This window comes from Parambassis ranga, chromosome 19 (genome assembly GCF_900634625.1).
Source record: "Parambassis ranga chromosome 19, fParRan2.1, whole genome shotgun sequence".
Classification (NCBI taxonomy): Eukaryota; Metazoa; Chordata; class Actinopteri; family Ambassidae; genus Parambassis; species Parambassis ranga.
In genome coordinates, this window is record NC_041039.1 from 18,022,135 (window position 1) to 18,049,700 (window position 27,566).

Here is a 27,566-nt window from a genome sequence, read left to right on the forward strand (position 1 = left end):
TCACCTTGGAGACGGACTTGCCACAGAAAAGTAAACCAGCCGAGATAGTTCTGTTCCTGTGTCTCTGTTTGTTATCTAATATTGACAAAATCTGAATTATCTAAATCAACTTGATTTCATCACCCAAGATATTACAAATCTCACAGGGTTTCCGTGACCTTAGTACACCAAGGAAAATTATAATCATAAATACATGTCACTGTGAGGAAATACTGAAACAAATACTGTAACTAAAATAGTGTTTATTCCATAGAAAACAAAACCTACGTCATCCAAGGCACACTGGAAGAAAAAAGTGGGTGTTACAATAGCATAGACTTATTGTGTCATGAGAAGTATATCTTCTTATTTTTCCTAGACCTCTCTATATGCATGCACGTTCAATTTAAAATAGATATGAAAGAGATTCATAATAACATAACGTTTCTCAACATTTGTGCACTTAAGACTGAGCTTGCCATTGAAACAAAAAGTCATGCTCTCATCCGAAGCAGCTTCTCAGCAAAAAAGAAAAACCTTGACACTGATTTATGCATTGATGTAAGAAAACCAATGCGAATGATGGTTGTCTTAATACTGTGTAGGTGAAATCTGGCAACCTGGCCTTTTAGAACCAAAACTCAGAGACAAAGACATGAACGTTGATGATGTTCTGGCCCGAGTCGCCCTGAGTGTTCAGGTTGCGCATGGAGAGTTTCAGTATTGTTGCCAGTGGACCAATCAGAGACTTCACCTGGCGAACAACACCTAAAAGAGACAAAGATCATAAAAAAGGTGTCACAAAAAAAAGAATATGTTTCTGTTTGTAGATATAGTACAAAAGGTCACCCTCGAATATGGCCTCTCTGTTACCCCTAACGATGCAGATAGTTTTGGTTTGTACTGCTGAGACTGAGAAATCCTTCTGCCACTCCAACACAACGAGAATACTGGAATTTATTTTGTGGTGTTCTGCCCAAAAATTGTATTTGTCATTTAGCAACAAAGCCTCTATTGAAAAACAGTGTGCTAGTCAGAAGCTGTCTAAAGCAGACACTCTTCAGTTGTTCGTCTCACACTTCTGACAGTTCTGCCAGTGTTTTATTTCCCTCAGTTTTATACAATACAGCTGTCCACATGGCTTTCACAAACAGCTCAGTCTTTATGTTTATGCATATTTCTCTTCATGTGTATTTACTTCTAACTAGGTTGATTGAGTGCACAGCTGTGCATCTAGAGTCAATGGTGTAGACATGATTTCATGCTGCGGATTATATCATTGATCCTGTGCATTGGATCACAAATGGAAGGCATTTAATAAATTCAAGTGTCGACAATCACCAATAAGCACCCTTTTTGAAGTACTCTGGGTATCATTAGATCACATACGTTACTATTGTTTTTTTAGCTGGTGGGTGCATTGGGGGCATCAGTGGTAGAACAGGGTTGTCCAATAACCAGAAGGTTGGTGGTTCGATCCCAACTCCTCCCTAGTCATTGTTGTGTGTCCTTGGGCAAGGCACTTTGCCCGCATTGCCCCCAGTGCACTCACTGGTGTGTGGCGCTCATTGCTGGGTAGCCTTAAGCAATTTCCCTGATGGGATTATTAAAATAATTTTAAGTAGAGGTGAAAATTTTAAAAGGCCACCACCACCAAATTATCAGCAGGTGCACCCGGCAGCCAAATTAACACATGATTTCTGATGAATTCTATAAGTAACGTGATAACTGCATGCCTGTAGGTGTGTGCACATTGTGACAGTAGTGTAATCTGTAAATTTGAATTGGCTTTAGGTGTAATGTGAACATGGCTGTCTGTCTCCGTGTTAGGTCTGTGATTAACCAGGTTACTTGTCCAGTTTGTACACCACTACGCCCAGTGTTAGGGTAGGCTTCATCAACACACCCCCTTTAAAACACAGCCTAACTCTGAACCTTCACTCCTTTTTTTTCAAAATAATATTAACAAGCTAAAGGCCTGCCCATAACAAACCTCATGAACAGTAATGGTAAAACAGATGGAAGAATAAATTTCCTGCAACCGAGCATTACTGAATTCCCATGGAATTCACTGGGTGCTCTTTTTAAGTGAACATGCGATTACAGGAGGGAAAAAATGCCAGTGTTTATACAGGCTGTCAGTGGACCTTTCTCTGCAGAGAGCTGGTGACATTTCAGCTCTGGCGTGTTTGAACAGCTATCACCAGAGTGCAGTCAGGCAGCACAATCACATGACTGTCCTGGTATCACACCTTCAAGCACCTTCTGCCTTTTTCCGATTGACTTGTGTTGTTCTTATTCATTACTGAGTCAGTAAAATGTCCAAGTTTTTAGTAGGATGACTTAAGAGTTTAGCTCAGCATGGATCAAAATGATGACAGATCACTGCCTAGATCATGCTGAATTATGAGGCTCTTTGCTGTGGTACTTGTAACAAAGCAGTAAAACCCATTTGGTTGTCATTCACTATGGGGGGATGATGATCCATTCTGCGCCATCCGCTGGGTCCTTTGGGACACTGGCATTGTATGATGGCAAATCCCCCCACCCACTCTTTCTCTTTTTTTTTCCCCCTCCGCTCTCTGCGCTTCCTGAGGGGGGCCTGGTGTTTGTGGCACCATCACTGTGGCCCACAAGGATAAATGAGTCCCATGTGTTTGATGGAGGGGAGCAGTCGCAGTCACGCGATACAGCCATGGAGGCATTCCTCCAAGAATCCATCTTTAACTCACTGTAGGAACGTGAACTGCTGTCTCTTTTTCTCTCTGTCACTTTATTCTGCTCTCTTGTCCTTCTTTTAGTAGGATCTGTGGGCACACGGCAGATTCCAGAAGATTCTGCCGATAAGCACTTGGAGGAGTGTGGAATGGGGCCCACTCCTACCAGGGTTGCCCCCTTGTTTTGGTGTTTTGGGATTCTGTTGCATAGTGACACTAGGCTGAGGGGCGCGGGTCTGAGATTTTATTGTTTCCAAACCATCAGAAAGAACTAACCTTTGCTTAAACTTAACAGCAGATGCAATATTAAGAAAATAACTGACATGGAAAAACAGTCCGAAAATCATTTTCAGACGCAAGCCAGTCGACATGGCACGCAACTCTGAGTTGACCGATGCAAATACTGTTCCAAAAGTTTCTTATTTGTCCATGTCCTTAAATCACAGAGAATCAATCCATGATGGGTTGAGGAAGCACGCAATGAAGACGAGTAAGATGTCATTATGAGCACAATATGGACCACCTCAAAGACATGAGTCCACATTAAGGCGTCTTTTTTTTTTTAAATTGCAATGTACAGTAAGTGGGGCCTATTTCTAATGAGGACTACACACTTTATAAAGAAGGTCAACGGGGGTGTGTTTTCCTCTGAAACTCCTGTTTCTATGAAAAGAAGTCTAACAGTCTCACCACATAAACATACAAGCACACATCACATCTAAAGTGGAGTTTCTTTTCTTTGTCTAAACAGGGCAGTATGTGGAATGTGTCTGAGGCTCATTAGAGTTTTGTAAATTTGTTTGTGGTCTAATTAGTACATGCAGAGGACACAAATGTGCTCAGAAATTGTTTTATGATGCCCAATAGCGCCTCCAAATCCCCAGATTTCCTCTTAAGCGTGTGGTCGATCATTTGACACTTAACATGATACACAGTTCAGTTTAATTCACCCCAATGATATGTAATTGTATTAACAAACCAAAGGGGTGGATCTTAACCTGTAAGAAGTATCACAGTCATGGAAGTGTTTGTGGCATTGTAAGAAACACCTCATTTGTTGAAATAATAATCTTCATTCATCTTCTAGCCTCTGCTTTACTTGTGTTTTTTTGCACAGCCTTGGGAACAAGAAAGGGTTATTATGTTATTACATTGCGGGTTCGTGTGCCCAATTCTGCACGAAGGAGCTTGATACTAAAGTCATTTTTACGTGACCTCTTGGAAGCCTCTGAGAAATCCTAACATGATGACTCTGTGTTTCCGTAAGCTTCCCATCAAAAGCACAGTGGTATCCTCAATGAGGGGAAAGCATCAGCTAACAGCTGGGCCTCAATGTACTCACAGTGAACCTGAGGTGAAACCACAACCGCATACTCATCTTTAACATTTCATCCAGGCTAAAGCCAACGGCCACAAAACAGGTTGACTTTGATTGCCTACCATACCACCTGAGATTCATATAAATAAACATGGGAACGTTTTCAACATGCTGCAGCTGACAATTTGCGCTGTGACTGGGTTGCAAGGTCATGTCATCTGAGGCCTGAGTAGAACTTCCAGTTGTATCACTGAAAAAAGGTTTGTGGTTGTGAGATATCTCACCACAGGGTGCAAAGGTGACCCCACTGGTTTATACAGTTACCATCAAACAAACAGCTGCACAATCTGTCCGCTCTCCAAAACATTCCGCCGCACCATGAAGTAGCCCCTTAAGTAGAAAATAGCCTTAAATAAATGCATGCTAGTAGCAGAGACACCGCCACAAAACAAAGTAAAGCAAATGCCAGGAGGCATTTGTCATCCTTCATGGCCACGAGGTCTGCAGTATTGAAGGGTTACATGTAAACAGTACAATTTCAGGGTTTTTTGGTTTCTACAACTCAGCGAGGAAGTGTATGACAAAATCCAAAATGAACGGGTTTAACACCAGAGACAAATGAAAAGTATGCATTGGCCTCACCACAGTATTGTATAATGACACGCTGGTTGTGGCGCTATGCATGCTCACTGCAGTGAAACCATTGGAGAGCATCCAGGTGGTTTACAAAGTTCCAGTATACAAAGAGGGCACTGGAGGGCATTCTTCAGTATCATCACAGCTCCAGCTCCGATATGTTTTGCATCTGCATTCTGAGTGCTGCTGGCATAAATATAAACAGAGCAAAGAGTGGTTTCTTGTTCAATGACTCTTTCTTTACTGCCTGAAAGATTTTCTCCAAAACGTCCATAAAAGCTAGAGGGCATGCCAGAGAAACTGCTAACTAGCTCCCTTGTTACCCCATTAGTAAAACAACCAATTTCAGTTTTGATAACTTGTCAGTGTGGCTGAAATATAATCCTCTCAAATTGCCAGGCATAACAACATAACTAACTCTATGAGTAGAGAGTGCACAGGCCCCTCAGGGAGCAGATCTTTGTCACTGGTACACGGATGGTCAGCGTGTGTCAGGCTGTCCAAACACAACCCTGACCACTCCAAAGAGGGGCTGGGATCCACGAGCACCCCTTTGCCCTGAAAGGCCAGCTTGTGTGGCTTGATATTTTAAGGTCAATTAACAGTGATGGGTCATTGTTGGACAGTGCCACTCACTGGGTGGTGACATCACTGAAAAGTAGCCCCCGGGGAATCGGCTGGTTCTTTTCTTGGACTATGCTGTTTAAGCAGTTGTGGGCCAGAGCAGCTGAAATGACATAACATGCACCATTATCTTCACCACAACCTTTGCACTACATTACAAGTGACCTTTCAAAGCAAAGAACCATAACTAAGAGGCATAAAATAGACTTGAATGCAGACTACATGGAAAGGATATGAAATGAAAAACTGCTTTGTTTGCTTTTTAAATCCAGATTATTTATTATACTCTACCTCCACATTATAAATGGAGTAAAGTACACAACATGATTGAGTTTTTAAGGTACTTTGCTATCTGTTTTGGCATGCCACATTTCAAAAAATGCATTCATTTAACATTTTGAGTGGTTAACTAAACAAAGTTGGATTTTTTTAAAGCACAGTGCCTGAAAGCAAAGAGCATAAATGAAATACATTACTAATCCGTAGGAGATAAGTGCATCATGATGAGTTATTAAGACATTTTTATTGCAAGTAATATGTACTGTATGTGTTCACACCAGTGTCTTATTGACTGTGTATGTGGCATGCATCACTATCTCTTCATCAGTACGTATACGTTTGCGGCAGACCACCCGAGGGGGAGCGTTGCGTGTTTGGCTGTGGGGTTGTCAACCGGAGGAGACCCTGTTTTGATTAGCCACACTAATCTCTAGACAAGAATTCCTTATGGGCTGGGCGCACTCTGGTGGGCCCGCCGCTGCCATGTCATGATTCATCCAAATGACAGCCACTCAAACTGGAGGAGCTAGTCTGTCTGCTTATCTACAAGGCTGTCCTTAGCTCCTCACAAGTGCGGCCACAAGCCAGAGCCACAAGCTCGGCTGGCTCAGACGCAGTCATGTCTCACACAGTGGGCTCACATTCCACCGGCCGCTGTGGATGGCAGCACCATGACTACCTGCACAGAGACAAACTGTCCGTTTCCTCTTCTTTTATTCATCTAGCCGGCTTCCTTGCTGGCTGGCAGCACTGCCAGTGGCAATGCAAAATATATTTTTTTTCATTGAGCAGTAAATAAACCACAAAGGCATATTCTCACCTGTATTAAAAAAATGAATGGAACTTAGCTGTGGTGTCTTAGACTTTCAGTTCCTCTAGAGGATGGGTATGATTTATGAACTGAAGATCTGTTGCTGTCCAGTAAGATAAACAGAAATACTACATAATAAAATCAATTTCTCCCAAACTAGACAGCTGTGATTAATGGCTCCATCCTTGACAAATAATTACTCATGAAGAGGAGTGAAGTTGGACTCCACCAGGGGACGCCTAAATATGCGCTGACTGTTTAATTCCACAGTTGGCTACTGATTGTAAATCAGAATGGATTTACACACAGCGATAGTAGTCAAGGTTGAGTAAAGACACAAGTTACTGGTGTGCAACATTTCCATCCATAAAACATCCATCAACAAGCACTAAGTATTTGTTAATGCAAAGCTGAAAGAATGCATGCTCATTAAAACTGATCTGGATAAATGAAAAATTAAAAAGGAGGACCAGCGTTTAATGTGGGAGATAATCAAACAAGGGAACCAGCAACATTTTTGGACTCACTTCCACAGCACCAGTGTTTTCTAAAATAGGGCTCATCTGTCTACCTACCGACTGCCAGAATGAATCATCCCACTATCAGTTCAATTCAAACAACCTGTTTATAATTAAAAGTGGATGTAGCCTGAGTAACGCATTCCAGCCATGTTTATATATCCAAATGAGTGTAATGGTGTGTCACAGGCTGTCTTTGTTGGAAATAAACATCACTTTGGTGGTTTTAATGTGTGTGTCTACACCTGTAGGGTGGTCTCTCCTGTGCTCTTGTGGTTGTCATGGGGAATTTGTAAGACTCTGATTGGTTCTGATCATGTTTTCCAAGTGCTGATGGATGGTTGTGTTTGCACAGATGCGTTAGGCTGTCGAGGTTGTCATCCAGATGTGACAGTGCTGGTAAAGCCAGTGATGGATGACCGGGAAGTAGGAAAGAGTTGTGTGGCTCTTGTGCTGTGGTGTGCTGCTGTTAGCCAATACTGTATGGTGCATGTGTGTGTGTGCATGCATGTGTGCATATACTGCATGGCTATGTGTGCAGCCAACTGTTTTTCAAATAGAGTGTAAGCGAGTGGAACGGAAAAGAGTGTCAGCCAACCAAACCTTTCAGGAATCACTTTTTCAAGTTAGCTACAGATTCTGAGGATTGCTAATTGCCTCTTTTGTCCCTTTCAATAACACAAAAAGTGTCCAAAAATAATGACCAAAGTTAGTTTGACTTCACACACTTGTTCATTAGTGGAGCCTCAATGTCTGCTACTCTTCACATCCCACCACTCTGTAATACCACTGTTGGAGCCACAGGAGATACTGGAAACTAAGCTTCCTGAAGTGACACGTCAGCCAGCCTCATACAATGGTTACGCAACAGCAGCATCTGCGGGCCAAAGCACCAGCAGCACAACCCTGTAAATAAAACCAAAAGAGGGCCTTCATCGCACCATGGACGCCACACTTCACAGTGAGTAGTCAGTGACCAAAGGCTCCAGTGCACAGGGCCTCAATTTGGATCTGCGATGGGCAACTGGTGCTAACATGCAAGAGCTGCATCCAATAAGCATCCAATGGGTTTGGGAGAGAAGTGGCTCCTCACAAACAGGCCTTTCATGTGGTTGTCAGTTTAAGTGCTCTAATGCTCGGCGAGACACTGAGGCCTAGCGTGGGGAAATGGAACAATACATTTAACCACATGAAGCACAGCGCCCAGGATTACTTCTCCACATATTTTCTCTCTCTCTTTCATTGAATTACAGTCTCTCACTTTGTCTTTCTCTCTGCAATTTCATTCTCTTTCCTTCCCTTGCACACACACACACACACACACACACATTGCCCCTGCAAATGAGCGCCGCTATAAACAGGGAATTTCTTTTAAATCCTCTTTAGACACATGCACACAGACACACACACACACAGTCGATGATATATTACAAAATAAGGCTTATCACTCGTGCAGAATTACACCATTGTGCATTCCAATGAAAACATACCATTATAAGACAGGACAATATAATTATAACTTCTTCTACTGTGATTTATGTGAATTATTTCTGGTGATAAACACTTTTCTCTCATGTGTCTGTGTGAAGTTGGGTGTGTTTGATAAGCACACATCTGTTTCTGCAAGTGTACAAGAGAGGAACACTTGCGTGCACCCTTAACCAGTGACAGCCACACACTGTCTCCTCCTGCCTCACTCCCTCCTGCTCTGTAAAGACAGATGTGCATACTGACAAGACTATCCCTTCATCCATCATTACAAGAAGACGAAACTGTCCTTCCACTACCAGCCTGCATGCATCTGAGCATACAACCAACACAAAAACACCTAGGCATGCCCAACAATGTGTCATCCTCGGGCTGAGAACACCCTCATTCTCCCGAGGACATGGCTCAGTTCAGCTCGCCTACAGGCACGCAGCAGCTTCGGGTCAACACCAGACTAAAGGATGGGACTGGCTTGTACCCAAACATGTGTTGTTGTTAAACACCACCAGTGATGGTATCTGCTGCTCCTACTTGCAGGGCTCTTATTTATCATGGTGGCAGTCACTGAACAGGTAGTTATGATGAACTGCCTGTCAACTGTGATCCCTCATGCATCTGAGTACACAAGTGTGGATTTATACTCTCCATTCCTGTACATTCAGGCCACCATAACTTATTGTGGAAAGTAATGATCTTTGGGGATAAGCATAGCCGTGGATAAGGGAATTAAATGGTACTTTGTTTAACCACAAGACTGTGAAAACTGATGCCAAACATTTGGTGAGACAGAAACAGGCCTTCGTCTGTCTCACAGAGCCACTCAGAGGACAGCTCTCCACACACAGACACACAACAGTCCTCGTGGCAATGATGACAGCTACATGATGCTACCACGCTGCAAAGACCATAACAGCCTGTGTCAGATGTACTTATGTCAAGGAGTCCCGACATTCTTTTTGTACCTTTTTAAGTCACACATGTGCATTTGATTTATAATAAAATAAATATATTTCAACATGAGATCTGAGTTCAGCAAAACCACCTCCTTTGTCAAAAAGAAAATGCAATTTCCAGTCGCAGAGGCCATCGGGTGGTGCACTCTGCATGTTATAACACTGTGATTATCAAAATGTGCCAGGTTGGCTTAAAGTAAAATCACTATACTTACCCACATACATTCCATTCTCTATTCGCTTAATGATGTCAAAGGCATTCTCCACGTTGCCTTCCAGGATGTTAAAGTTGACGTCGTAACTGCCTAAGTGATAGGACCCGTAAGCCGGCACCGTTGTTTTCAGGAAAACAATCTCTGTTGGAAGATAACAATTAGACACAAAAAAGCCTTTGGAGCCTAACGTCTCATTATGCCAAGCTAAACCTGTGCCAACTCCTCTTGTTTTTCTCCTTTTAACAGAAAGACAATAAAATGGGAGACGGAAGGACGTCTGTGTTTATCGTACACTGAGGGGGTCACAGAGAGGTTGAGGCTTCTCTGTGCTGTTGTTCAGCTAAAGGCCCTCAAGTCCTTTACACCCCAACTTGGAGCTTATGAGAAATGACAAGAGCTTAACTCCCCGTGACGTTGAGCATGAGTGTGTCTGAGACATGGGCTGTATGCTGGCCAATAGATGCTTGTCAGCTGTCTCTGCCTGCAAATGATTACCGTGGTTACTTATATTCAACCAGTATGGCACTTACACTTCAGTGAAGGCCAGCCAAGCTCGGACTGCATAGAAGAGCATCGCGGAATAGCTAATTTGGGGGTCAAGGGTAGTCATACGGATTCTGACAACTGCTGGGAATTGCAGTTGATGGGAGTGCAGAGATTTAATGGGAAAAAGCTGAACAAAAGAAAAAAGTAGAGCACCAAAAAAACACACACATTGTCATACTGTCCTCCTATTTGTTGATCCGCAAGACTCCCAGGAAATATTTGCTTCCTTGCTAAGAGGGAAGAGGATTGATATGTTTTTGGCTTAGGAAAGTCAGCCAATAAGGTCAAAAATGTATGTAGTACTTCAGTGTCGGGTAACAGACAGTTCTTACAGTTGTCTCAGCATCATCTCAGTCTCAGGGGGCATATTATCCGAGGAGGACAATGAGGACATGGTATGCATGGTGAAAAAGAAGGTTGCTGAATTCAGCTGTGGCAGAGAGAGCCTGGAAGATGACCCTCACCCCCGTCAGTACATCGCTGCTCTATTCAGCCGACTGGTCATCCTCAGACTACAACCTTGTCCTTAAGGTGAAGACATTCTTGCATTTTGATAAACCTGATTTCTACTGAGAAAGGATTTGTATATTTTACAATTTCTGGACAAAGTATGTAAATGTAATGTAAGACAAAAATCAAATCAATCACACCTGGCAGAAACTTAGTGTAAGAGTTGCTTCTGTTGTTAACATATGAATGTTTTTGTCCCTTTAGTCACTTTTTGTTCTTGCCTGGATTAAAACATGTTTTGTATGACTGAAAGGGAAAAAGGAACTGGTACCCTCTGGCCTGGTGAGTTCTCTGAGGGTGGGCAGGGATATGAAGGTGTGGGACACTGAGTGTGTGGGATTCTGGATACAGGCAATGTCGTTGGCTTGACAGGACTTCATGCAGCGGATGGTGTCAGACCGTTGAAGCCTCTGCATTCTGAAGAACAGAGCAAACATACACACCCAGAAAAAAAAGAAAAAGAAAACACAAACACACACATGGCCTCTGACCTTTAGGTACCATCTTTTTAAAGACTTCACAGTCAACCACTATTTGGTTTCTAAAGCTCACAATAACAGGGCATCATTGGGTGCAGCCCACTGCAAGAACTCAGTGGGACAACTCCAATGGCCGCTACACAAACAATATCTGAACAAGACAGCAGGGGCACTGGATATAGCACTCAACATCAAAAACAATCAAATTCTATGTGGTTTGGAAGAATAATAAACCAACAATGGCCAAAGCTCATGCAGCAGCCAAACTCTGTAGCTTGTGGAGACTGCCATTGATGCTTTTCTGACGCACTATTTCAAGCTGTGTGGGAAATGAATTACTACACTCACGGAGAATGATCCACAACCTGCTCAGGAAAATATTTGGATTTGCGGAGCATCCCCGGCTTCACATCAGATAATCTCTCGAGGAGGATTTATGGGGCAAGGGAGTGTTCTAAAAGACTCCTAAATTGTGAGGAACATGACTAGACAACTCCCCAGCCTCTCCCCAGGGCAGCTCTCATCCTATTATTTAGGGCTTTGTTTATTCCACAGACTAATCAGTGACAGGTCGGAGGGGAATGAAGGGCCCACGCTTGCTCCTAAAGCGAACGCCACCTGAAGCATTGCCATTCACTACCTGTCTGCTACAGGAGGCTTTGAGAGAGGTTTCTAAGGCATTAACAACCTCATAAATCAGCACTTTCCCTTTGAGGGACTTATGATCAAGAGGGGGAACTTTGGAAACAAAATAAAAGCTTTGATTATGACATTCAAGATGTTAAACTGAGACTCGGCCTTCACAAAGGAGACAAGTCAGAACATGGTTATATTGGGTTATGAAAACATCCAAGTTGCCATGTGTAAGTCCAGTTAATGTGCGTGGCAGCCTTATAGCCACATTGTGAGTCATGGGCCGTGGATCTCTGGCGCTCCTCGGGGGACCTATCTGCTGCAGCTCAAAGCGCAGGCCCAGCTTGGGTTGCAGGGCTTCTTTCATGGAGAGTGAGGAGAGAAGCCCCTGACAAAAAGTCAAGCCACCACTGGGTAGGGGCTTGTAATTAGCAATTAGCGGGTGGGTCCAAGTTTTGCTTTGGCCCAGGCCAAACCCACAAAATGTTCTCCTAGTTTATAATGCCACGGCCTGAGCTGCAGAAAGACCCGAGCGGGGCTCTAGAGGACGAGGTGAAAGCTGTTGGGTTAGAGAGTAAATTTACGAGAAGATAATGACCGAGGCTGAACTGCCCCTTTTTACACACACTTCAAAGTCAGGGCAGCAACGAAAGGTAATTACAGTTCTGTGTGTGTTGGTGCATCTGCACCAAAAACACCTCTTTATGTTCACTTGTGAATATGTCCATGCAAAACATGCTAGTGTATATGTGTATGTCATGCACACGCACATGCACACTAACATATGCACGTCTCCTTCATCTCCCCATGCCTCACGTGGCCCTGCCCAGGAGAAAAACCCCAATACTTTCAGACCAGAAAGAAAAACAGACTTTTTGGATGAAAGTCCTCTGGTCAAGCGTAGGGCCTTTTATTTTTTTGGTAATTATTATTTATAGTCGGCACATTGATAACGCCCCAACACAAACACTGCAGGGCATCATTCATTTTGTGCGCGGTGATGTTGCTGTACCACAAATTGTTCAGACCACCGGCCAGAGCCCAGAGCCCCATAACTCAATGTCAAAGGGGAGGAAAAAACTCCTGTGCGCCACTATGCTCTTATTTTAAGGATATCCCCACTAGGGACCAAGTGCATCCTTACTGGCCTGACAGCTCAGGACAGGAGGAACCTGGGACATCTGAATTTACAGTTATTATAAGCCACAGCCCTCGGGCAGCAGCCTCACAGCATGTCAAACTATTTATACTCTCTCCTGCTGGTGCACATTTCCCTCTCCTTTGCCACTGCATCCCATCGCGTGTCACATACTCAGCCTTCGTTTGGATTATCTGTCTGCTTTGGGGTTTACACCCGCAGTATGCAGTGGAAATCTGTGCATTTCACATTAAGCCCAAAATGTAATGGGAGCTAAAGAGCATGTGCATGAAAATAGCTGCCACAGAAAAGATGTAGCTGGCGTGCACGGCTACTGACGTTTGGGAAGCGGGATTGTTGCAACAATCTGGTTCATGGCTGGAATTTGAAGGTATGGAACTACTTTACTGACCCTATAAATAGTGTGATTTCAGGGTGTATGCATTAATTTTTTTTGTTTAAAAATATTTCTGATGCAGAGGGATATTTAAAATAAATCAAACAATAATTAATAACCATATTATTATATTTTCAGATTATATGTATTAGAGGACCCTATATCATACCCTGGATTATTTTCCACTCATATCACTGAATGCACTCTTACATGCATATAACAGGAGATTTGCATGCATCGTTGCCTTTTACTGAAACTGTTGGAATAATAGTAATATGAAACTATGTGAGGGGAAATCTTCATGCCTCCATCTGTGATTTGGCCACACATTCCAACTGCTCCCTTCGCTGTATTTGATTAAACCCCACAATGCACCATTATCAAAAACTGGATTTGACTTGAACATGTGTTATTTCTATTTCAGTTTTAATAGAAAACTGTTCATCCAACACATAAACCATAAAATACTGCAAAAACGTCAGACTTTATCATGCAACCATCATCAAGTTACACTCAGTCGTAGGCAGACCTGGGTTGTTACCATTTCGTGACTTAGCCTGATCTAGAACGCCACCTACAGTAGTGTCTGTGACAATGCGTCAACTCATTCAGCTGGATAAAGATTCGAAAGTTTAGTGTTTAAAGAGTTGACTAAGTAAAATGCTACAAAACTAAAAATGGTGCTTCTTTCCTCTGATGTGTGTTTATTGCATGTTTTGATATGCAGTCTTAAAAAATGATGTGTCATGTTTAACCTTCATTCATTTGGCACCTGTATTTGTTAGTGGTCGATACATATACAGTTGTACAATCTTTTATAGATTAAATGCTACAGTAGTCGAGATTGCATCACCATGCTTTACTAACAACATAACATAGGAGCGCCTTGCAGGTGTTTTGTGATATTAGACAGTTAAAATGACACATCGTTTTTAAGAGTGTAGCAATTTCTGTAAGCTCCTGTGCTTATTCTAGTAGGGGATTATAAGGTACTCTGGGCTCCTCCTGGGTAACAAACACCATCACTTTAGCCATGTATGTGGTGACTGTGCCGTAGCGACGCAACCTCAACTCCAGAGACAGCTCAAAGTCCTGCGGTTTGTTGATGAGCTTTGCCACAGACATCACACCACCATTGGGCATCCGATCAGCCTTGAAGAAACCGCCCTCGTTGCCAGCGAGGATGGCAATCTGGATGTCGTCTCCGGGCACGGTGTGGGAGGGGCCCATGCGGAAGATGTTGGTGAGGACGGGGATGTTGGTGGGGAAGGTGAGGTGGTAGTAGGTTATTCTCAGGGGCATGGTCAGGCACTCGACAGAGTCATTGCAAAGCAAGCGTTCACAGCGACTGCAAAAAGAGAGGAGAGTGGAGCGGGGCAGGGCAGAACAAAACACAGGCACAGAGAGAAAGAGAGACCGGGTGTGAATTTCATTTGCCGTGCAAGGCATGCAGTGAAAGAAACGTCACTTTCAGCAGCCTAATGCCAGTTATGGTGCCCTCTGTGGAGGAATCATGCAAGAGGTGCTTTGTCAATGGTGAGGATACAATGTGTGCCAAACCTGAGACTGAAACAAATATCAGTATGCATTTCATCAACCTAAAACAACAGAACATGCTACAGCCAGCATTGAGCATACTGGACATGCAGGGCCTTGAACCATTCATACAAATCAGGGTTGGTTTGAAAAAGCCTGAGACTGATGTACCTGAACACAGCCCTTGCTCTGTGAGGCCTTCTGTGTAACCGTCTAATAATCTTCGTATTTTTTTTGACACACATACAGATTTTGATGATTAACACAGTGATTCAGATACTCACGTCTCTCCGACGCGTCTGTAGTTGTTCGGACACTCAAAGGACAGACACCTGAATCCTCCCTGTACATTGAAGCAGCTCTGATTTTCTGTGCATGTGTGCGTTCCTGTCACACATTCATCAACATCTGGGAGACAAAAAGTGTTAAAAAAAAAGTTTTCAAAAACATTCACAACAATGTGATAAATACCAAGATTACACGAAGGACCACTTCCCCACAATTTCCCCATTGTGGGACTAATAAAGGTTTCTTAATCTTAATCACCCTGGCAGTTGCGTCCATTTAACGCCAAAGTATAGCCATTCACAGGACAGGAACAGTGGAAGCTACCAGGGTTGTTGTGACAGCGATAGGCGCAAATGTGACCTCCAGTGGGCAGGGCACATTCATCTATGTCTGAAAGGATCACACAAATACAGAGGAAAGAGTCAAACCAGAGAGCATCCAGTCTCTTAGAAAACTACTGCATTTATTTACCTTCACAGGTCATGCCATCTATGTCACTGAGCTGGTAGCCACGGCGACAGTAACACTGGTAGGAACCATACACGTTGGCGCACTCTTGACTGCATGGGTTGCTCTCACACTCGTTCAAGTCTGCACACAGACACACCTACTGTTATTTGTGCAATGCTGCAGGCAAGACATGCTCTGTAGGCCATTAAGGAAAACTCCAGACATCAAGAGAAATGTCTGCGATACAATGTGTGGCTCTTCAGAGGACCACGAGGCCTAGAGGTTGGAGTAGGCCAGTTATCACTAAAGGGTTACTGTTGCAACACGGAGGAAAATTAGGAATGACGAGAAGTGCCCTTGAGCAAAGCACTAAAGGCCTTGACTGATCCCTGTGCGGTGAATGCAGCCGCCCACCGCTCCGGGTATGCATGTGTTGACTACGTATAGACAGACAAACGTAGCAAATGTAATTATTCCAATTATTACATGGCTTCTTGCTAAAGAAACAAGAAAGCCTTGATTTAAAATGAAATTTACATGGTTCTCCTCATCAATCAGAACCATTTCATAGCATCGGCCTGTTATAGACAGGAACACACAATGCAGACTACTGTCTGCTCTGATAAAGTCCAGTTGTGTACTTCCTAAGTCAGACATTGATTGCCTGTCTGTCTCCAATGCTTGAGGACTAGAAAAACACCAGAGTCAAATATGGAAATGAATCAGGAACTTTATAAGTTGTCCAGCTAAAAAAGGAACAGTGGTTTCTATTGTTTCAGATACTGGGAATATAGCCATTGTAGAGCCTGTGGTACGTATGCACAATACACCCTGTGTACCATATGAATTCGCCTCAATTAGATTATTTTCTTACCGTCACAATTCCTGCCATCAGCGGCTAATGTAAAGCCCATGGTGCAGCTACACTTGTAGGAGCCCAGAGTGTTCTCGCACTTATGAGCACACAGGCGACCAGGATGGTGTCTGCACTCATTCATGTCTGAAATACAAATATGCCACAGTAAAAATCACGAGGAAACACAAATGCTGCATTTATTGACACTTTAGCTACAGCAACATCTAGATCTACCAACTTACCTTCACAAACCCGAGTGATGCTGTTAAAGAAGTAGCCAGCTTCACACTCACACCTGAAGGAGCCCAACAGGTTGATACATGTGTGACCTGGACAGACATCAGGGCTCTGACACTCGTCAATATCTGTTGAAGCAAGAAAAAAACACCATCAGGTCCGCCTCAGGTCGCTCAGTGAGATGCTGTGGGTAGAAAGATTTTCAGGCGTACCAATGCAGCGACTGCCCTCTTCGTTGAGGTGGTACCCTCGACCACAGTTGATAGAGTTCCTCTGGCAGATGTAGGAGCCAACTGTGTTGATACAGACCTGTCCGCGCTGACAGGTACCTGTCTGGCTAACGCATTCATTGATATCTGAAAACACACATAGTTAAATTAAAATCAAAGACTCATTAGGCAGATGGTTGTCATGACGCCTCCCCAAAAGTGAGGTGTGATGGTTTGCGGCTTGTTGACTAATGTAATCATGCTGATCTGTGTTCATATGCTCATTTTTTAACATGTTTGAATTCATATAGTTTGTATTTTTTGTTCCAGATGTCACAGTAACACTGGCTCCATCGGACTGACTTGTGGCACCTCCACAGTCTTTATCTCACCAATGCAGTTTCCAAGGGCGTCCTGGATGAAGCCAGCTGAACACTTCACCTTAGGGATGCAACGGAATGAGCCCTGGGTGTTTTGGCACTCGAACTCTGGGGCACAGTTGTGGATACCAGTCTCACACTCATCAATATCTAGATGAAGATATCACATAAAAGTTCAATTGAACCAACATGCCAAAAACTTGACTTAGATGCACAGATCAAAGTGGAAACAGTAGAAGACCTTTGCAGTTGTTGGTGTCAGTGAGTTCATAGCCGGTCCCGCAGCTGATCTCTCTCTGGCAACGGAATGCGCCCTCTGTGTTGATGCATCGCTCTCCGCCTCGGCAGTTGCTGGCTCCAAGCAAACACTCATTGATATCTAAGAGAGAAGAGGAAGACAGCCATTACCGTTGTCTGAGGCCCTGATAACTGACACTATTAAAGTGATTATTTTGAATTACCTTCACAGCTCTTTCCATCTGCTTTGAGTTTATAGCCTTTGGAACAGGCGCAAGTGTTGTTGCCCACACAGAGTTGAGCACATTTCCCTATAAGAAGCAACACAATCACACAATGAAAGCTCTTTTAGGTACGATCACTTATAGAAAAGTGTTTTTTATTTTACTACAGTACACTTTACCATTGCACTGATTAATCAAAACTGAGTTAACTCCATTGTCCTTGCTGTCATCATGGTTAGGGACTATATGAGAAAGGGAAGAATAAGCTTATTAATATCTTATGCATCAAATATTACAGCACAACCATCAGTTCAAACGAATATCTCCGTGCAGTTTACAGGCGATAACCACACATATCCACCAGGAGGCAGTGTGGGCCCATATTAGAGTCCAATGTTTTGCTCAGATTGCCCATTACAGTCTTTGCTGTACAGTAATTAAACCTCTTTGTTAGAGTGTTGTGTATTTTTTACCCACATTCAGCTTGGTGTGTTGGTGGTTTCTGGTTGTCTGGGGATCCATCAACACAACAGGCCCTGGAAACCAGGCCACACTGGTAACCCAGGGACAGGTTGTGATCACAGGGTAGGCCCTGCTCCTGAGTTGCCTTCCCCAGAAGACAACAGTCACAGCACATCTACACAAAACAGAAAACAATGCTTTAGACAGCGCTGGTGAGTGAATCCAGTGTGAGTGGGGAAAAAAAACAGTTGGTGAGGAAGGAAGAGGAGATGGAGATGTGCGTCAGTAGACTTGCTGGTAAAACACAGTAGGTAGAAGAAGCAGCTGCCTCAAACAGGCTCTCAATCAACTACAGAAAAGGATGAAGAAGACCTGACAAGTGCCAGGCTGCACACAGACAGGATGCAAAAGTCAGTAAGGACGAACAGACAAAGACGAGATGACATCATCTCCCCTGGCTGATGCTTGCTCAATCAATCCTTATGACAGCTTGGTAATGTCAGTCAGTGAGGAGAAAGGTGCAGAATGTAGGGGGGGATGGGCATGTTTGTTTCTTTAAGGGCAATGAGGATATACACCTGAAAATGTGTCATAAGCACGTGTGTGTACTTGTTTGTCCTTAAAAATGAGCCTTTGAAGCAGTGCAGTGGCAGATAAAACCTAAAGCTATGCGTGCTTTTTGCACCTGGGTGAGAAAAGTCACACAGCAGCCATTCTGCTATTTACACCCAGATCTGTAGAGCAGCCCCCTATACTGTACCTCCTACTCTCTAACAGAAACCCAATGTATACAACAGGTTGAGGTGAAGGAATGTGTCAAACACAGAGACACGGGGGTTAATGTGAGGCTGACGTTTAATGTGAGTCAGTTGAGGAGATAGAAACTTAGTAAGACTTAGTAAAAAGAACAAAATATGTAATAAAACTGATCATTCCACAACATGTTCCAAACTTTGCTGAGTAGCACTAGGTGTCACTAGCAACAAACGCAAAGCTGACTATTGATCACAGAAAACAGCTGTCACATATCCACAGCTGCCCTGACGAAGGCTCGCATTGTCTCCAGACCAGCAGCACACAATGCAATTTTCACTGCCATCCCAATATTCTATGATCATATGTTCTTGTTGAGTCCATACCTCATCAGCTCACTGCCCTTTAATCTGAACAAACAGATTGTTTGCACAAACCCAGAGTCAACGTGCATGCGTCTTTTGACCTTGTAGGCTTGTTTTCCCTCATATTAAGTAAATGCTTCCACTTCCACAGAAACCTTTCATGCTTTCCCATCCTTGTCTCACACTATAATGCCTATCCGCCCCTATTTAAAGAGAATGAAATGGATCCTGCAGAAAACACAACACCAGTCGGTATTTGTGGCATGACTTCAGCTTGTAAAACGATCCTGTTATGTTAGTTGTGTTGGTTTGGCTCAAAGCTTTTAAACAGCCTAACAATAACAAGCATGCACTCAAACACACAACAAAACTATCCAAAAAAGGAGTATAAGCACCTCACCATAGATTATTCTTTTTTTCATATTTTGTGTTGTTTTTGTTCATTATACAACAGTAACGGAAAATATTCTCATCCTCGGATAACAATGAGCTGAACATCTTCAATAGTATTTATTTTATTTAACTGTTTCTCAAGCCACATGGGCAGTCATCACAACACCGGCTCAGCTGGGAAGTGTGAGTTTTTTAGTTGATTGAAGCTTTTAATTTGATTCCAGATTCTTCACAGAGTCCAAATATGAGCAGGCTCAGACTTGAACATGGTATAAAAATGATGGGTGTCACTAAAAATATGATTTTTGCAGTATAAGCAATGGTGGAGGAAGAACTGAACCAGCAAAATATATACTTGAGTAAAAGTAGAAGTGCTACATCAACAATCCTACTTAAGTAAAAGTCTTAAGTACTTACTTTTAAATGTACTTAAAGTATTAAAAGTAAAAGTACTCATGCACTGAATACATATATTTGATTTCCATTGCAAAGGATATATGAACATGAACACGTGTGTCATGAGGCAGGCTGTGGGCATCAAGTGAACAGAGAGGCTGCTGATAACAAACAGGCATTCAGCATGTTTACTGTGTCAGTGTTCCTGCTGTAGATTCATGTTATGATTCATCTTCATCAGACATTAATGGATGGACCTGTGTTAGCAGACAGCAGCTAACTAGTTAGCTCACTGAGCCAGAGCACCGGCATCATGACTGAGGCTCATTATAGAAACACAGCTGGCAGCATGACACCATCTTCATGTCTGACCTCTCATCAGTCCAGCACAGCTGCATGAACACAACTGTATCATAAATGTACTTGTAACTACAGACCTTTTAAAATTTGTAGTGGAGTAAAAAGTACAGATAACAGCTGCAAAATGTAGTAGAGTAAAAGTATAAAGTATGCACGATTATTTTTACTTAAATAAAGTATAAATACATAAAAATTTACTTAAGTACAGTAATGAAGTACAAATACTTGGTTACTTTCCAACACAGTAGTAAATAACATACATTCAATACTGTGAATGTAGTGAAAACAAACCTGGTATCTATCAGAAAAGATGAAACCAGGTCCTTCTCATCTGTACATCTTTTGTCTTATTCACCTCACCTGGGCACAATTATGCACAAGCCACTACCTGCACGTTACAGCTGATCAAGCAAAGACAAGATGGCCCACTGATATTTACCTCATCCTGCAGAAAACACATCAGCTTTCACCCCTAGCCCTCCCTCCTTTCCATTTGTCAGCATTCATCCCGGTGATGTGTTGCTGTGATGTGTGTTATATATATGTATAAAGGGGCACAGAGGGTTTGGATGAGAGGGAATTTAAAAAAAAACAATCCTTGGCTGTGAGCCTGTGAACGATTCTACAGTCTTTACGGGGATGAATTCATATTTTATAATTATGACAGCAACAAGCTCCACTTCTCCCTGGAGTGACATGCCTCATCCTGCTCATCGCACACAGACACACACACACAGACACACACACACGATCACACTCACCAATCATTCTTCATGACTGTCCAAGAGAGTGATGTAGAGTAGATTGATGGAGTAGAGGAAGAAATATAATTCTGTTCTGTCTCTGTTTACAGTTAATAAAATAGATATGAACACACCTTTGTGGTCTTGGTCTCACAGGTGTTAGTGTACAGAAAATCACAGACTCCTTGCTCTTTGGCCGTGTTGATACCAGTGCTGCACATGTTATCCTCCAGCACTGTTACACAGCACTGCTCTTGCACTATCCTGGAAAAGAACACAAAAACACACACACAAACACACAAAACACAGGTGGTGCATTTAGTCTCAGCTCTATCAATAATTTTCTTGCAGCAAAGAACCTCTGCCCATTAAAACCAGCCTCAGGCACAGCTGAAGGGCATCTTGTGTCACACTAAAAAATGCGTGGTTGAGTGGTTCCTGAGTGGGTGAGAGAAGGGGAGTGGAAGCGCTTTGCAATGCTGACATCTCAGCAGTATTCCCTGAGGGCCTTAGTTCTGTTTTACACCCGAGTTAAACCAACATTTCGGTCCTAAATTGATAGTTTGTCGACCTCCACATCTCCTTACTTACTGTGGGATTGTTGGTTTTTGAATCACTAAAACAAACCACTCCCTTATGATAAGCATGCTGGATCCTGTGAGGACAGAGAGCAGTTGGGTGACTAACAGTTGCCAGTACATAGAGTGTGCTTGTGGTCAGTTACATCAGGGCAGAATCAGTCCAACACTGTATTTCTTCAGAAAGTGAGTAACATGTTGATACAGGAAATCCTTCAGCTAACCTCAGCCCCTTGGATTTTGTCACACAGTCATGACTATAGGGGCCTTATGCCACCTAAAGGTTATCATCCACCATCCACTAGGGAATTATAAGATAATGTCAGTGTTCCAGGTCATTGTAATGAAAACTGTGCCTTTCTGTGATTGTATGAATATAGTAGCCAAAAAATGGAGGAGTGGATCTGTTTAATCTCAAGAAAGGCCTTTCCTAAATCTAAAAGGGAAGTGGCATGATGTTGTGGAAGCCACATCCACAGGGGGACACGTCTGGAGTAAAGTAGCAGCTACCGTCAACCCCTCCACCTCCATTTGTAAACCTTTACACCTGTGTACATCAGCCCTGTGGCTGATTACTTTAGGACTTCCTGGTTTTGTTCATTCTACTACACTGTCTTGTTGCATTAAAGCCAATCTTTAAAGCAAAACTCTACAAGTCCAGGCGCCTTGCTTCAGTCTTCTCTACGTATTATGACCTGGATGACTGAGAATCTTCATCAACAAACCGCTCAGGTTTCAAATGACCAGAAAGGAGATCATCCAATGAGAATATGAGAATGATGTGAGATTATTGTTTAGATGTCAAAAGCAACATTTATTATGAATGCATTGGTTATTGGGTAACGTTTCAGTTCAGATCAGATTTCACTGCACTGTGCAGCATTTGGAGTCCAATCAGTTAAGAGAGTCTGGCTGTTGCTGTCTGGTCTGTCTCAGTGCAGTTTTACAAGACAGACAGCATAAAGTCCCCCTTTACTTCTCTCCTCTCATTTCCAACAAACCTCTTTATCAACTCTTACCAGAAATGACTTTCCACATAAACTACTGTAGATCTCAAATTCACGTCAAGGCACACACCTCCTCTGCAGAACCTTTTAAGGGCACAGTTGTGGTCCTGGTTTTTTTTTTCTTTTCTCTTCTCTCCTGTACATTTTTTCCCCCTTTGGTGTCTGAAGTAATCGTTCAGATTTCCTGTTATTGCCTCTCTCCATCCTCCCTCATTGCTGCGTTTCACCTCTAAGGTATTTCCTGGGTTTTGAAACAGGCATTCTTCTGACCTCCCCTACACCATCTTTCTCCCCCCACAAATCCCTGCCCCTCTTCCTTTCTTACCCTCACACTATAATTTAGACAAATTTGGGATCACTTAGGGTGGCTGTAGTAAATGTGTTTGCCATCAGTGTTCACAGCAGCATGTCACTGGCTTATGGGGCCTGAACCTGTGGCAGCACACCTTCTAGGGTTACCAACAGACCTCTTATTATCCAATCACTATTAGCGTTTCCTGCTCTCACGTGAAGAGAATAATGTGCCTAGAGGTTTATGGGAGTAAGGTAAAGCGATCTCATATTAAGGGCCTACAGACATTTCTGCAGGCCAAATCTCTTGGGGCCACTACTGCAGGAGCCTCTGTAGTGCAGATAGGAAATGGGTAAAGTAATATTTAATGACTTATATATCTGAAAAAAAGGCCCCCGTGAGCATTCATACCGGCCGTATACATTCACAATCACAGACAGCAGCTTACCTGCATGTGGTTGACTCGGATATGAGAGGAAGTGATGAGCAGTCTTCGTTGTCACTGGCGCGTTTCAGGCCGTCTTTACAGCAGTCCTCAATGGACATTTTCTCTGCTCCTTGAAAAAAAAAAAAAACAACACAAGGTGTGTTTGCATGTGACAGAAGTACATTTGTCGTAAACAGTGCAGGTCAGGAGACGTTGCGTCTGACACCTTTATGATTGAACACACACTCAAAATTCACGATCATTGTTTTCTGACATGAAGCATGAACACAGTACTTTGGCAGGATAAATAAAATATAACACATACACATCGCTCTTGCTAATTGAGTTATGAGCATCTTTGGCTGTCGAACCCTAAGAAATGACAATCTTGATTCGTCAAAATTAAAATCTGTCTGACAATTGAAACAGCTTTCAGTTTTTGTTTTGTTTTGTTTTTGGCGAAGACTATGAATGATGACTGTGTTGTTGCAGACACAAAAGAAAGGCTTTTTGACTGGAGCACGACCAACTCTGTGATGATCTGGCTGTTTATTCATGTGGATTAGAGAGCGTGGAATGCCTCCACTCTGTAAACAATCAGCCCGTCGCAATCACATCAACTACATTCATCCACTTGTGGTTTGTGTGATCTGCCAAACGTGAAATAGCTTTGGCAGGTCCACTTCTCAGGCGTTCCTTGTGTACGGTTCAAACCAATAAGAGGGACATGAACTATGTCCCCTGAAGGAAAGCAAAGACAAAACAAACTCACCGTGAAATAAATTGTGTTGATCCACTGCAGCAGAGGACGAGTCGTAGCTGGTTAGTGACTAAATACTTTGAATTATTGGAAATCATGATTGTGAAACACACTGAACAAATCCATCTGTGTGCGATGGACCGTCTGCTGTGAAGAAGTCTAGCAGGAGTGAGGCAAGTTTCGGATAAAACCTTAGATTAGGTGGGGAGGACAAGTGTCTGGAATAGCAGACCTCAGTTTTAGAGATTTGCTGCTTTCTCCCAGAGGTGAAGGTGGAATTTTATTATAACCATTAAATCAGAATCATCAGGCAGAAGCAGGAATAGTCATTATCGTAAACACTCTCTGTATTGATAAACACAATAAAAAGTGCTGCAGTAAAACAGGTCATTTCTATATAGTTTAGAGGGGTCTGTAAATGTTGTTATATGTTAATGAATATGGGTTCGTTGAGGCTCAGAATGAAAGCACTGTGCTGCCACATGACAGATGATTCACCTGGCAGAATAAGGTGAATAAGGATAGAGGATTTATTACTAGTAGACAGACACATTAGCTGACTCACTACTGACTTTTGGAAGTCTGGCACATCACCGTATCCTCTGGCCAATAAACCTTGTAGCAGCTGGATGAAATGAAATAGCATATTAAAAGACTTTGAAATCAGTCTACCAAGTAGGTCCTCTGTCTTTCTCTCTCTCATTTACACACACACATTTTCTCTCTCTCTTTCTGCCTGATTTGGGCTGATAATCTGTACATCATCAATGGCTCATATTAAAGCATTAATGACCCTGTAGAGAGAGTCTACCCACTGTGTGTATGTTGTATGTTTTTCAAAGTTTTTCCAGTAATTGACATCCTCCTGACACTCGTATTGAAACTGGAAAGCCATCCAAGAAGCACCTTTTCCGGATTTTACAGAAAAACAGAATCTTAATTCTGCCTCTCCGGGGGTCTCTCCACACTCCGTACATAATAAATGACGTAACTGCTCCTGGTGGTCTGCTTTGGAGCTTTCTTCCCACAGTAGCTCTCCCTCTCTCTGTGTGTGTGCTGATAACTAAGTCTAACCATCACAGAGTCATTCCAGCGTCTCTGCTGTCTGCTGCTGGCTCCTTGTGTTTTATCAGAAGGAGCAAACCAGGCGCAGCCTCGCTCTGGTTAAGATGCCGTGGTTCTGTGATGTATTGTCTGTCTGGAGAAGGCTAATTTCCATTTTGGATGACGATGCTGGTTGTGAGGGCCGTTCTAGTCTTGGCAGAGCAGCACATGGCTCGCCTGCGTCTAGACGCCTCATGTAAACAAGGCTTAATGAGCCCACTGGTGGAGCTCCGCCCAGACTGAGTAGTTGGCCTGAAACAGACATCACAACAGAAGTGTGCATCTCTTTCATAGGCACTTTCTGGGGCTTTTATTTAGGGATTTCTCTCAGTCTTGTTTATATAAAAAGGCTGTTACACAACAGATAGTCTGTCTGCCTGCCTGCCTGTCTGTCTGTCTGTTTTCACACAGTGGTTGAGCAGAACCATCCTGAATTTTACCCCAAACTGACCCATGGCACCACCCCCCACAAAGACGGCAGCTTAGAAAAAAGTGCCCCTGCTGACTGTGAAAACTGCCCCATATGTGACCAGAGGCCCGGGGAGCATTTGGATATGGCTCATCCTACACCTGTGTGACCCTGCTGTGGGTGTTCCAGTATAAATCACGCCTGTCTGTCTAGACCTTCCGGTCCTAGTGAGACACCAGCCATTCTGACGCAGCATCACAGCACACCAGGACACTTGGCCTTAAAGGGAGGGAAGTACAGAAGCAGTGTGGCCAGAGATAACTCTCAAAATGCATTTTAACACCGCTTATGTGCATCTATTTGTGGCATAAATAGTGAATTAGAACAAAGTTAAAGGGACAGTTCACTTTTTGTACATGTATACAATATTAGCAGTATGCATATAGTTTGTTTGTAGGAGCTTTAAGTTAAGAAGCAGAAAACCTGTAATCAAATGACAGAATAAAGAATTTAAGCCCTGTTTAATTTCACAGATGTGCTCCACTTTGAAGCACCCAGCTTTGTAGTCTGTGCTTTTATCACATGCCTCAACTAGTCCCACAAACGCATCCCTTCCCCTGAGACTTTTAATCTCTCCTACTGTAAATTCCTTGACATATTCATGCATTAAGATGTCATCACGCTGCATAATATTCAACTTAACAAACTCAGTGAGTCCAACACGTAGCTTTTGCTTCAATTAAAAGTCGTCCCGCAGGACTGAGACACACACACACACAGAAAGGTAAACCTACCTTGGCCATAGAGAGCTCCGAACAGAGAGCAGAGCAGCAGCACTGCACGCGGAGCCATTGAATGAGCAGAGATTCAACTTCAAACTGAAGGGGGGTGAAAAAAAGGTGTTTCGTGCTCGCTGGACTTCCCTGTGATGGCAGTTCTGCAGGATGTGTGAATAAACGGTAGTGCTCCTTTTAAAAAACAAAAAACAAAAAGAAGAAAACAAGAAAAAAGTCTGAGTCCGCGGAAAAGAAGTGGATGTGATGGAGTCGCAGTTGCAGCGTGACTGGAGGAATGAGCGTCTAATTATGGCACCGTGAGGGGCGGGCTGGGGCCACTGACACCGACTCATGGCTGATCAAAACACTTTCCCCTACTTTATATATTACTCCAGATTAAATCAGTTAGTATAAACACATTTACATTGTGAAACAAAACAAAACATTATTCTGCAACTATTTATTTCCAGGCATAATGACACCTATAGTGAGCTTATAATGTAATATATCACAGCAATGTTTACACAGATTCACCTAAATATTATATAAGAGCCATGCATGTCAGTATAAGCCCTAAAATACTGTCTTGCCTGTCATATTTTGTTATGCACAGCCTGCATTAAAGCTTGTATCTTCAGGCTACTGTGCCATGAAGTATGCATGCACACATGGAAATTGTCTTGCCATCAATGGCAGGAGTAGAATTTTCTGTCTGACTAATGATTGTAATGATTACTCAACATCTGGAGCTGGTTTGGGGGTATTTTAGAAATGTGTTGTGGCTATGTCCAGGCTGTAAAAGCCACTAGTGGAACCTTTTGGATATCTCAGTTAACAGAGGAAATAATGGTAAATAAATAAAAAAAAACATATTTATATTTTTACTATCTGCCAGTTATTTACCGTGTTTGTGATGCAGCCAAACGACATGTAGTTCACTCCAATCTCAATATTCTTGAGTATGTTTAGGCATGAAGGTGGTCCACTTTCATAGATCCTTGTGGTTCATTGCACAGATTGGTACCTGATGCAGGGATTTCTTCTTTCCTACAGCATCTTATTGTGTCCGGTTAGTCTCATTTT

At 42.9% G+C, this 27,566-nt stretch overlaps 1 protein-coding gene across 2 annotated transcripts; it reads right to left on the bottom strand.

Moving 5' to 3' along the window:
- Window positions 1–222: 222 nt before the first annotated feature.
- Window positions 223–26,796, bottom strand: fbln1 (fibulin 1). Of its 2 annotated transcripts, XM_028430585.1 has the most exons (17): window positions 26,502–26,796; window positions 23,456–23,564; window positions 21,265–21,394; window positions 18,136–18,295; window positions 17,838–17,900; window positions 17,659–17,745; window positions 17,439–17,576; window positions 17,210–17,347; window positions 16,821–16,964; window positions 16,614–16,736; window positions 16,390–16,515; window positions 15,537–15,656; window positions 15,324–15,455; window positions 15,062–15,185; window positions 10,866–11,011; window positions 9,539–9,679; window positions 223–747 (listed from the first exon to the last, which is right to left on the bottom strand). In XM_028430585.1, the coding sequence occupies exons 1-17, from the start codon at window positions 26,557–26,559 to the stop codon at window positions 608–610; spliced, it is 2,079 nt and encodes a 692-aa protein (XP_028286386.1). In that variant the 5' UTR covers window positions 26,560–26,796; the 3' UTR covers window positions 223–607. The 2 variants fall into 2 exon arrangements, with proteins under 2 accessions (XP_028286386.1, XP_028286387.1); XM_028430586.1 differs by lacking the exons at window positions 223–747; window positions 9,539–9,679; window positions 10,866–11,011 and adding an exon at window positions 13,649–14,589.
- Window positions 26,797–27,566: the final 770 nt, after the last annotated feature.

Excerpts from the sequence above, each read along its gene's own strand:
- fbln1 (XM_028430585.1), bottom strand. The coding sequence starts at position 26,559 with ATGGCTCCGCGTGCAGTGCTGCTGCTCTGCTCTCTGTTCGGAGCTCTC. Across the intron at positions 11,012-15,061 it reads TACAGACGCGTCGGAGAGAC|AATGCAGAGGCTTCAACGGT; the intron begins GTGAGTATCTGA and ends TCTGTTCTTCAG. Across the intron at positions 748-9,538 it reads AGAGAATGGAATGTATGTGG|GTGTTGTTCGCCAGGTGAAG; the intron begins GTAAGTATAGTG and ends TGTCTCTTTTAG.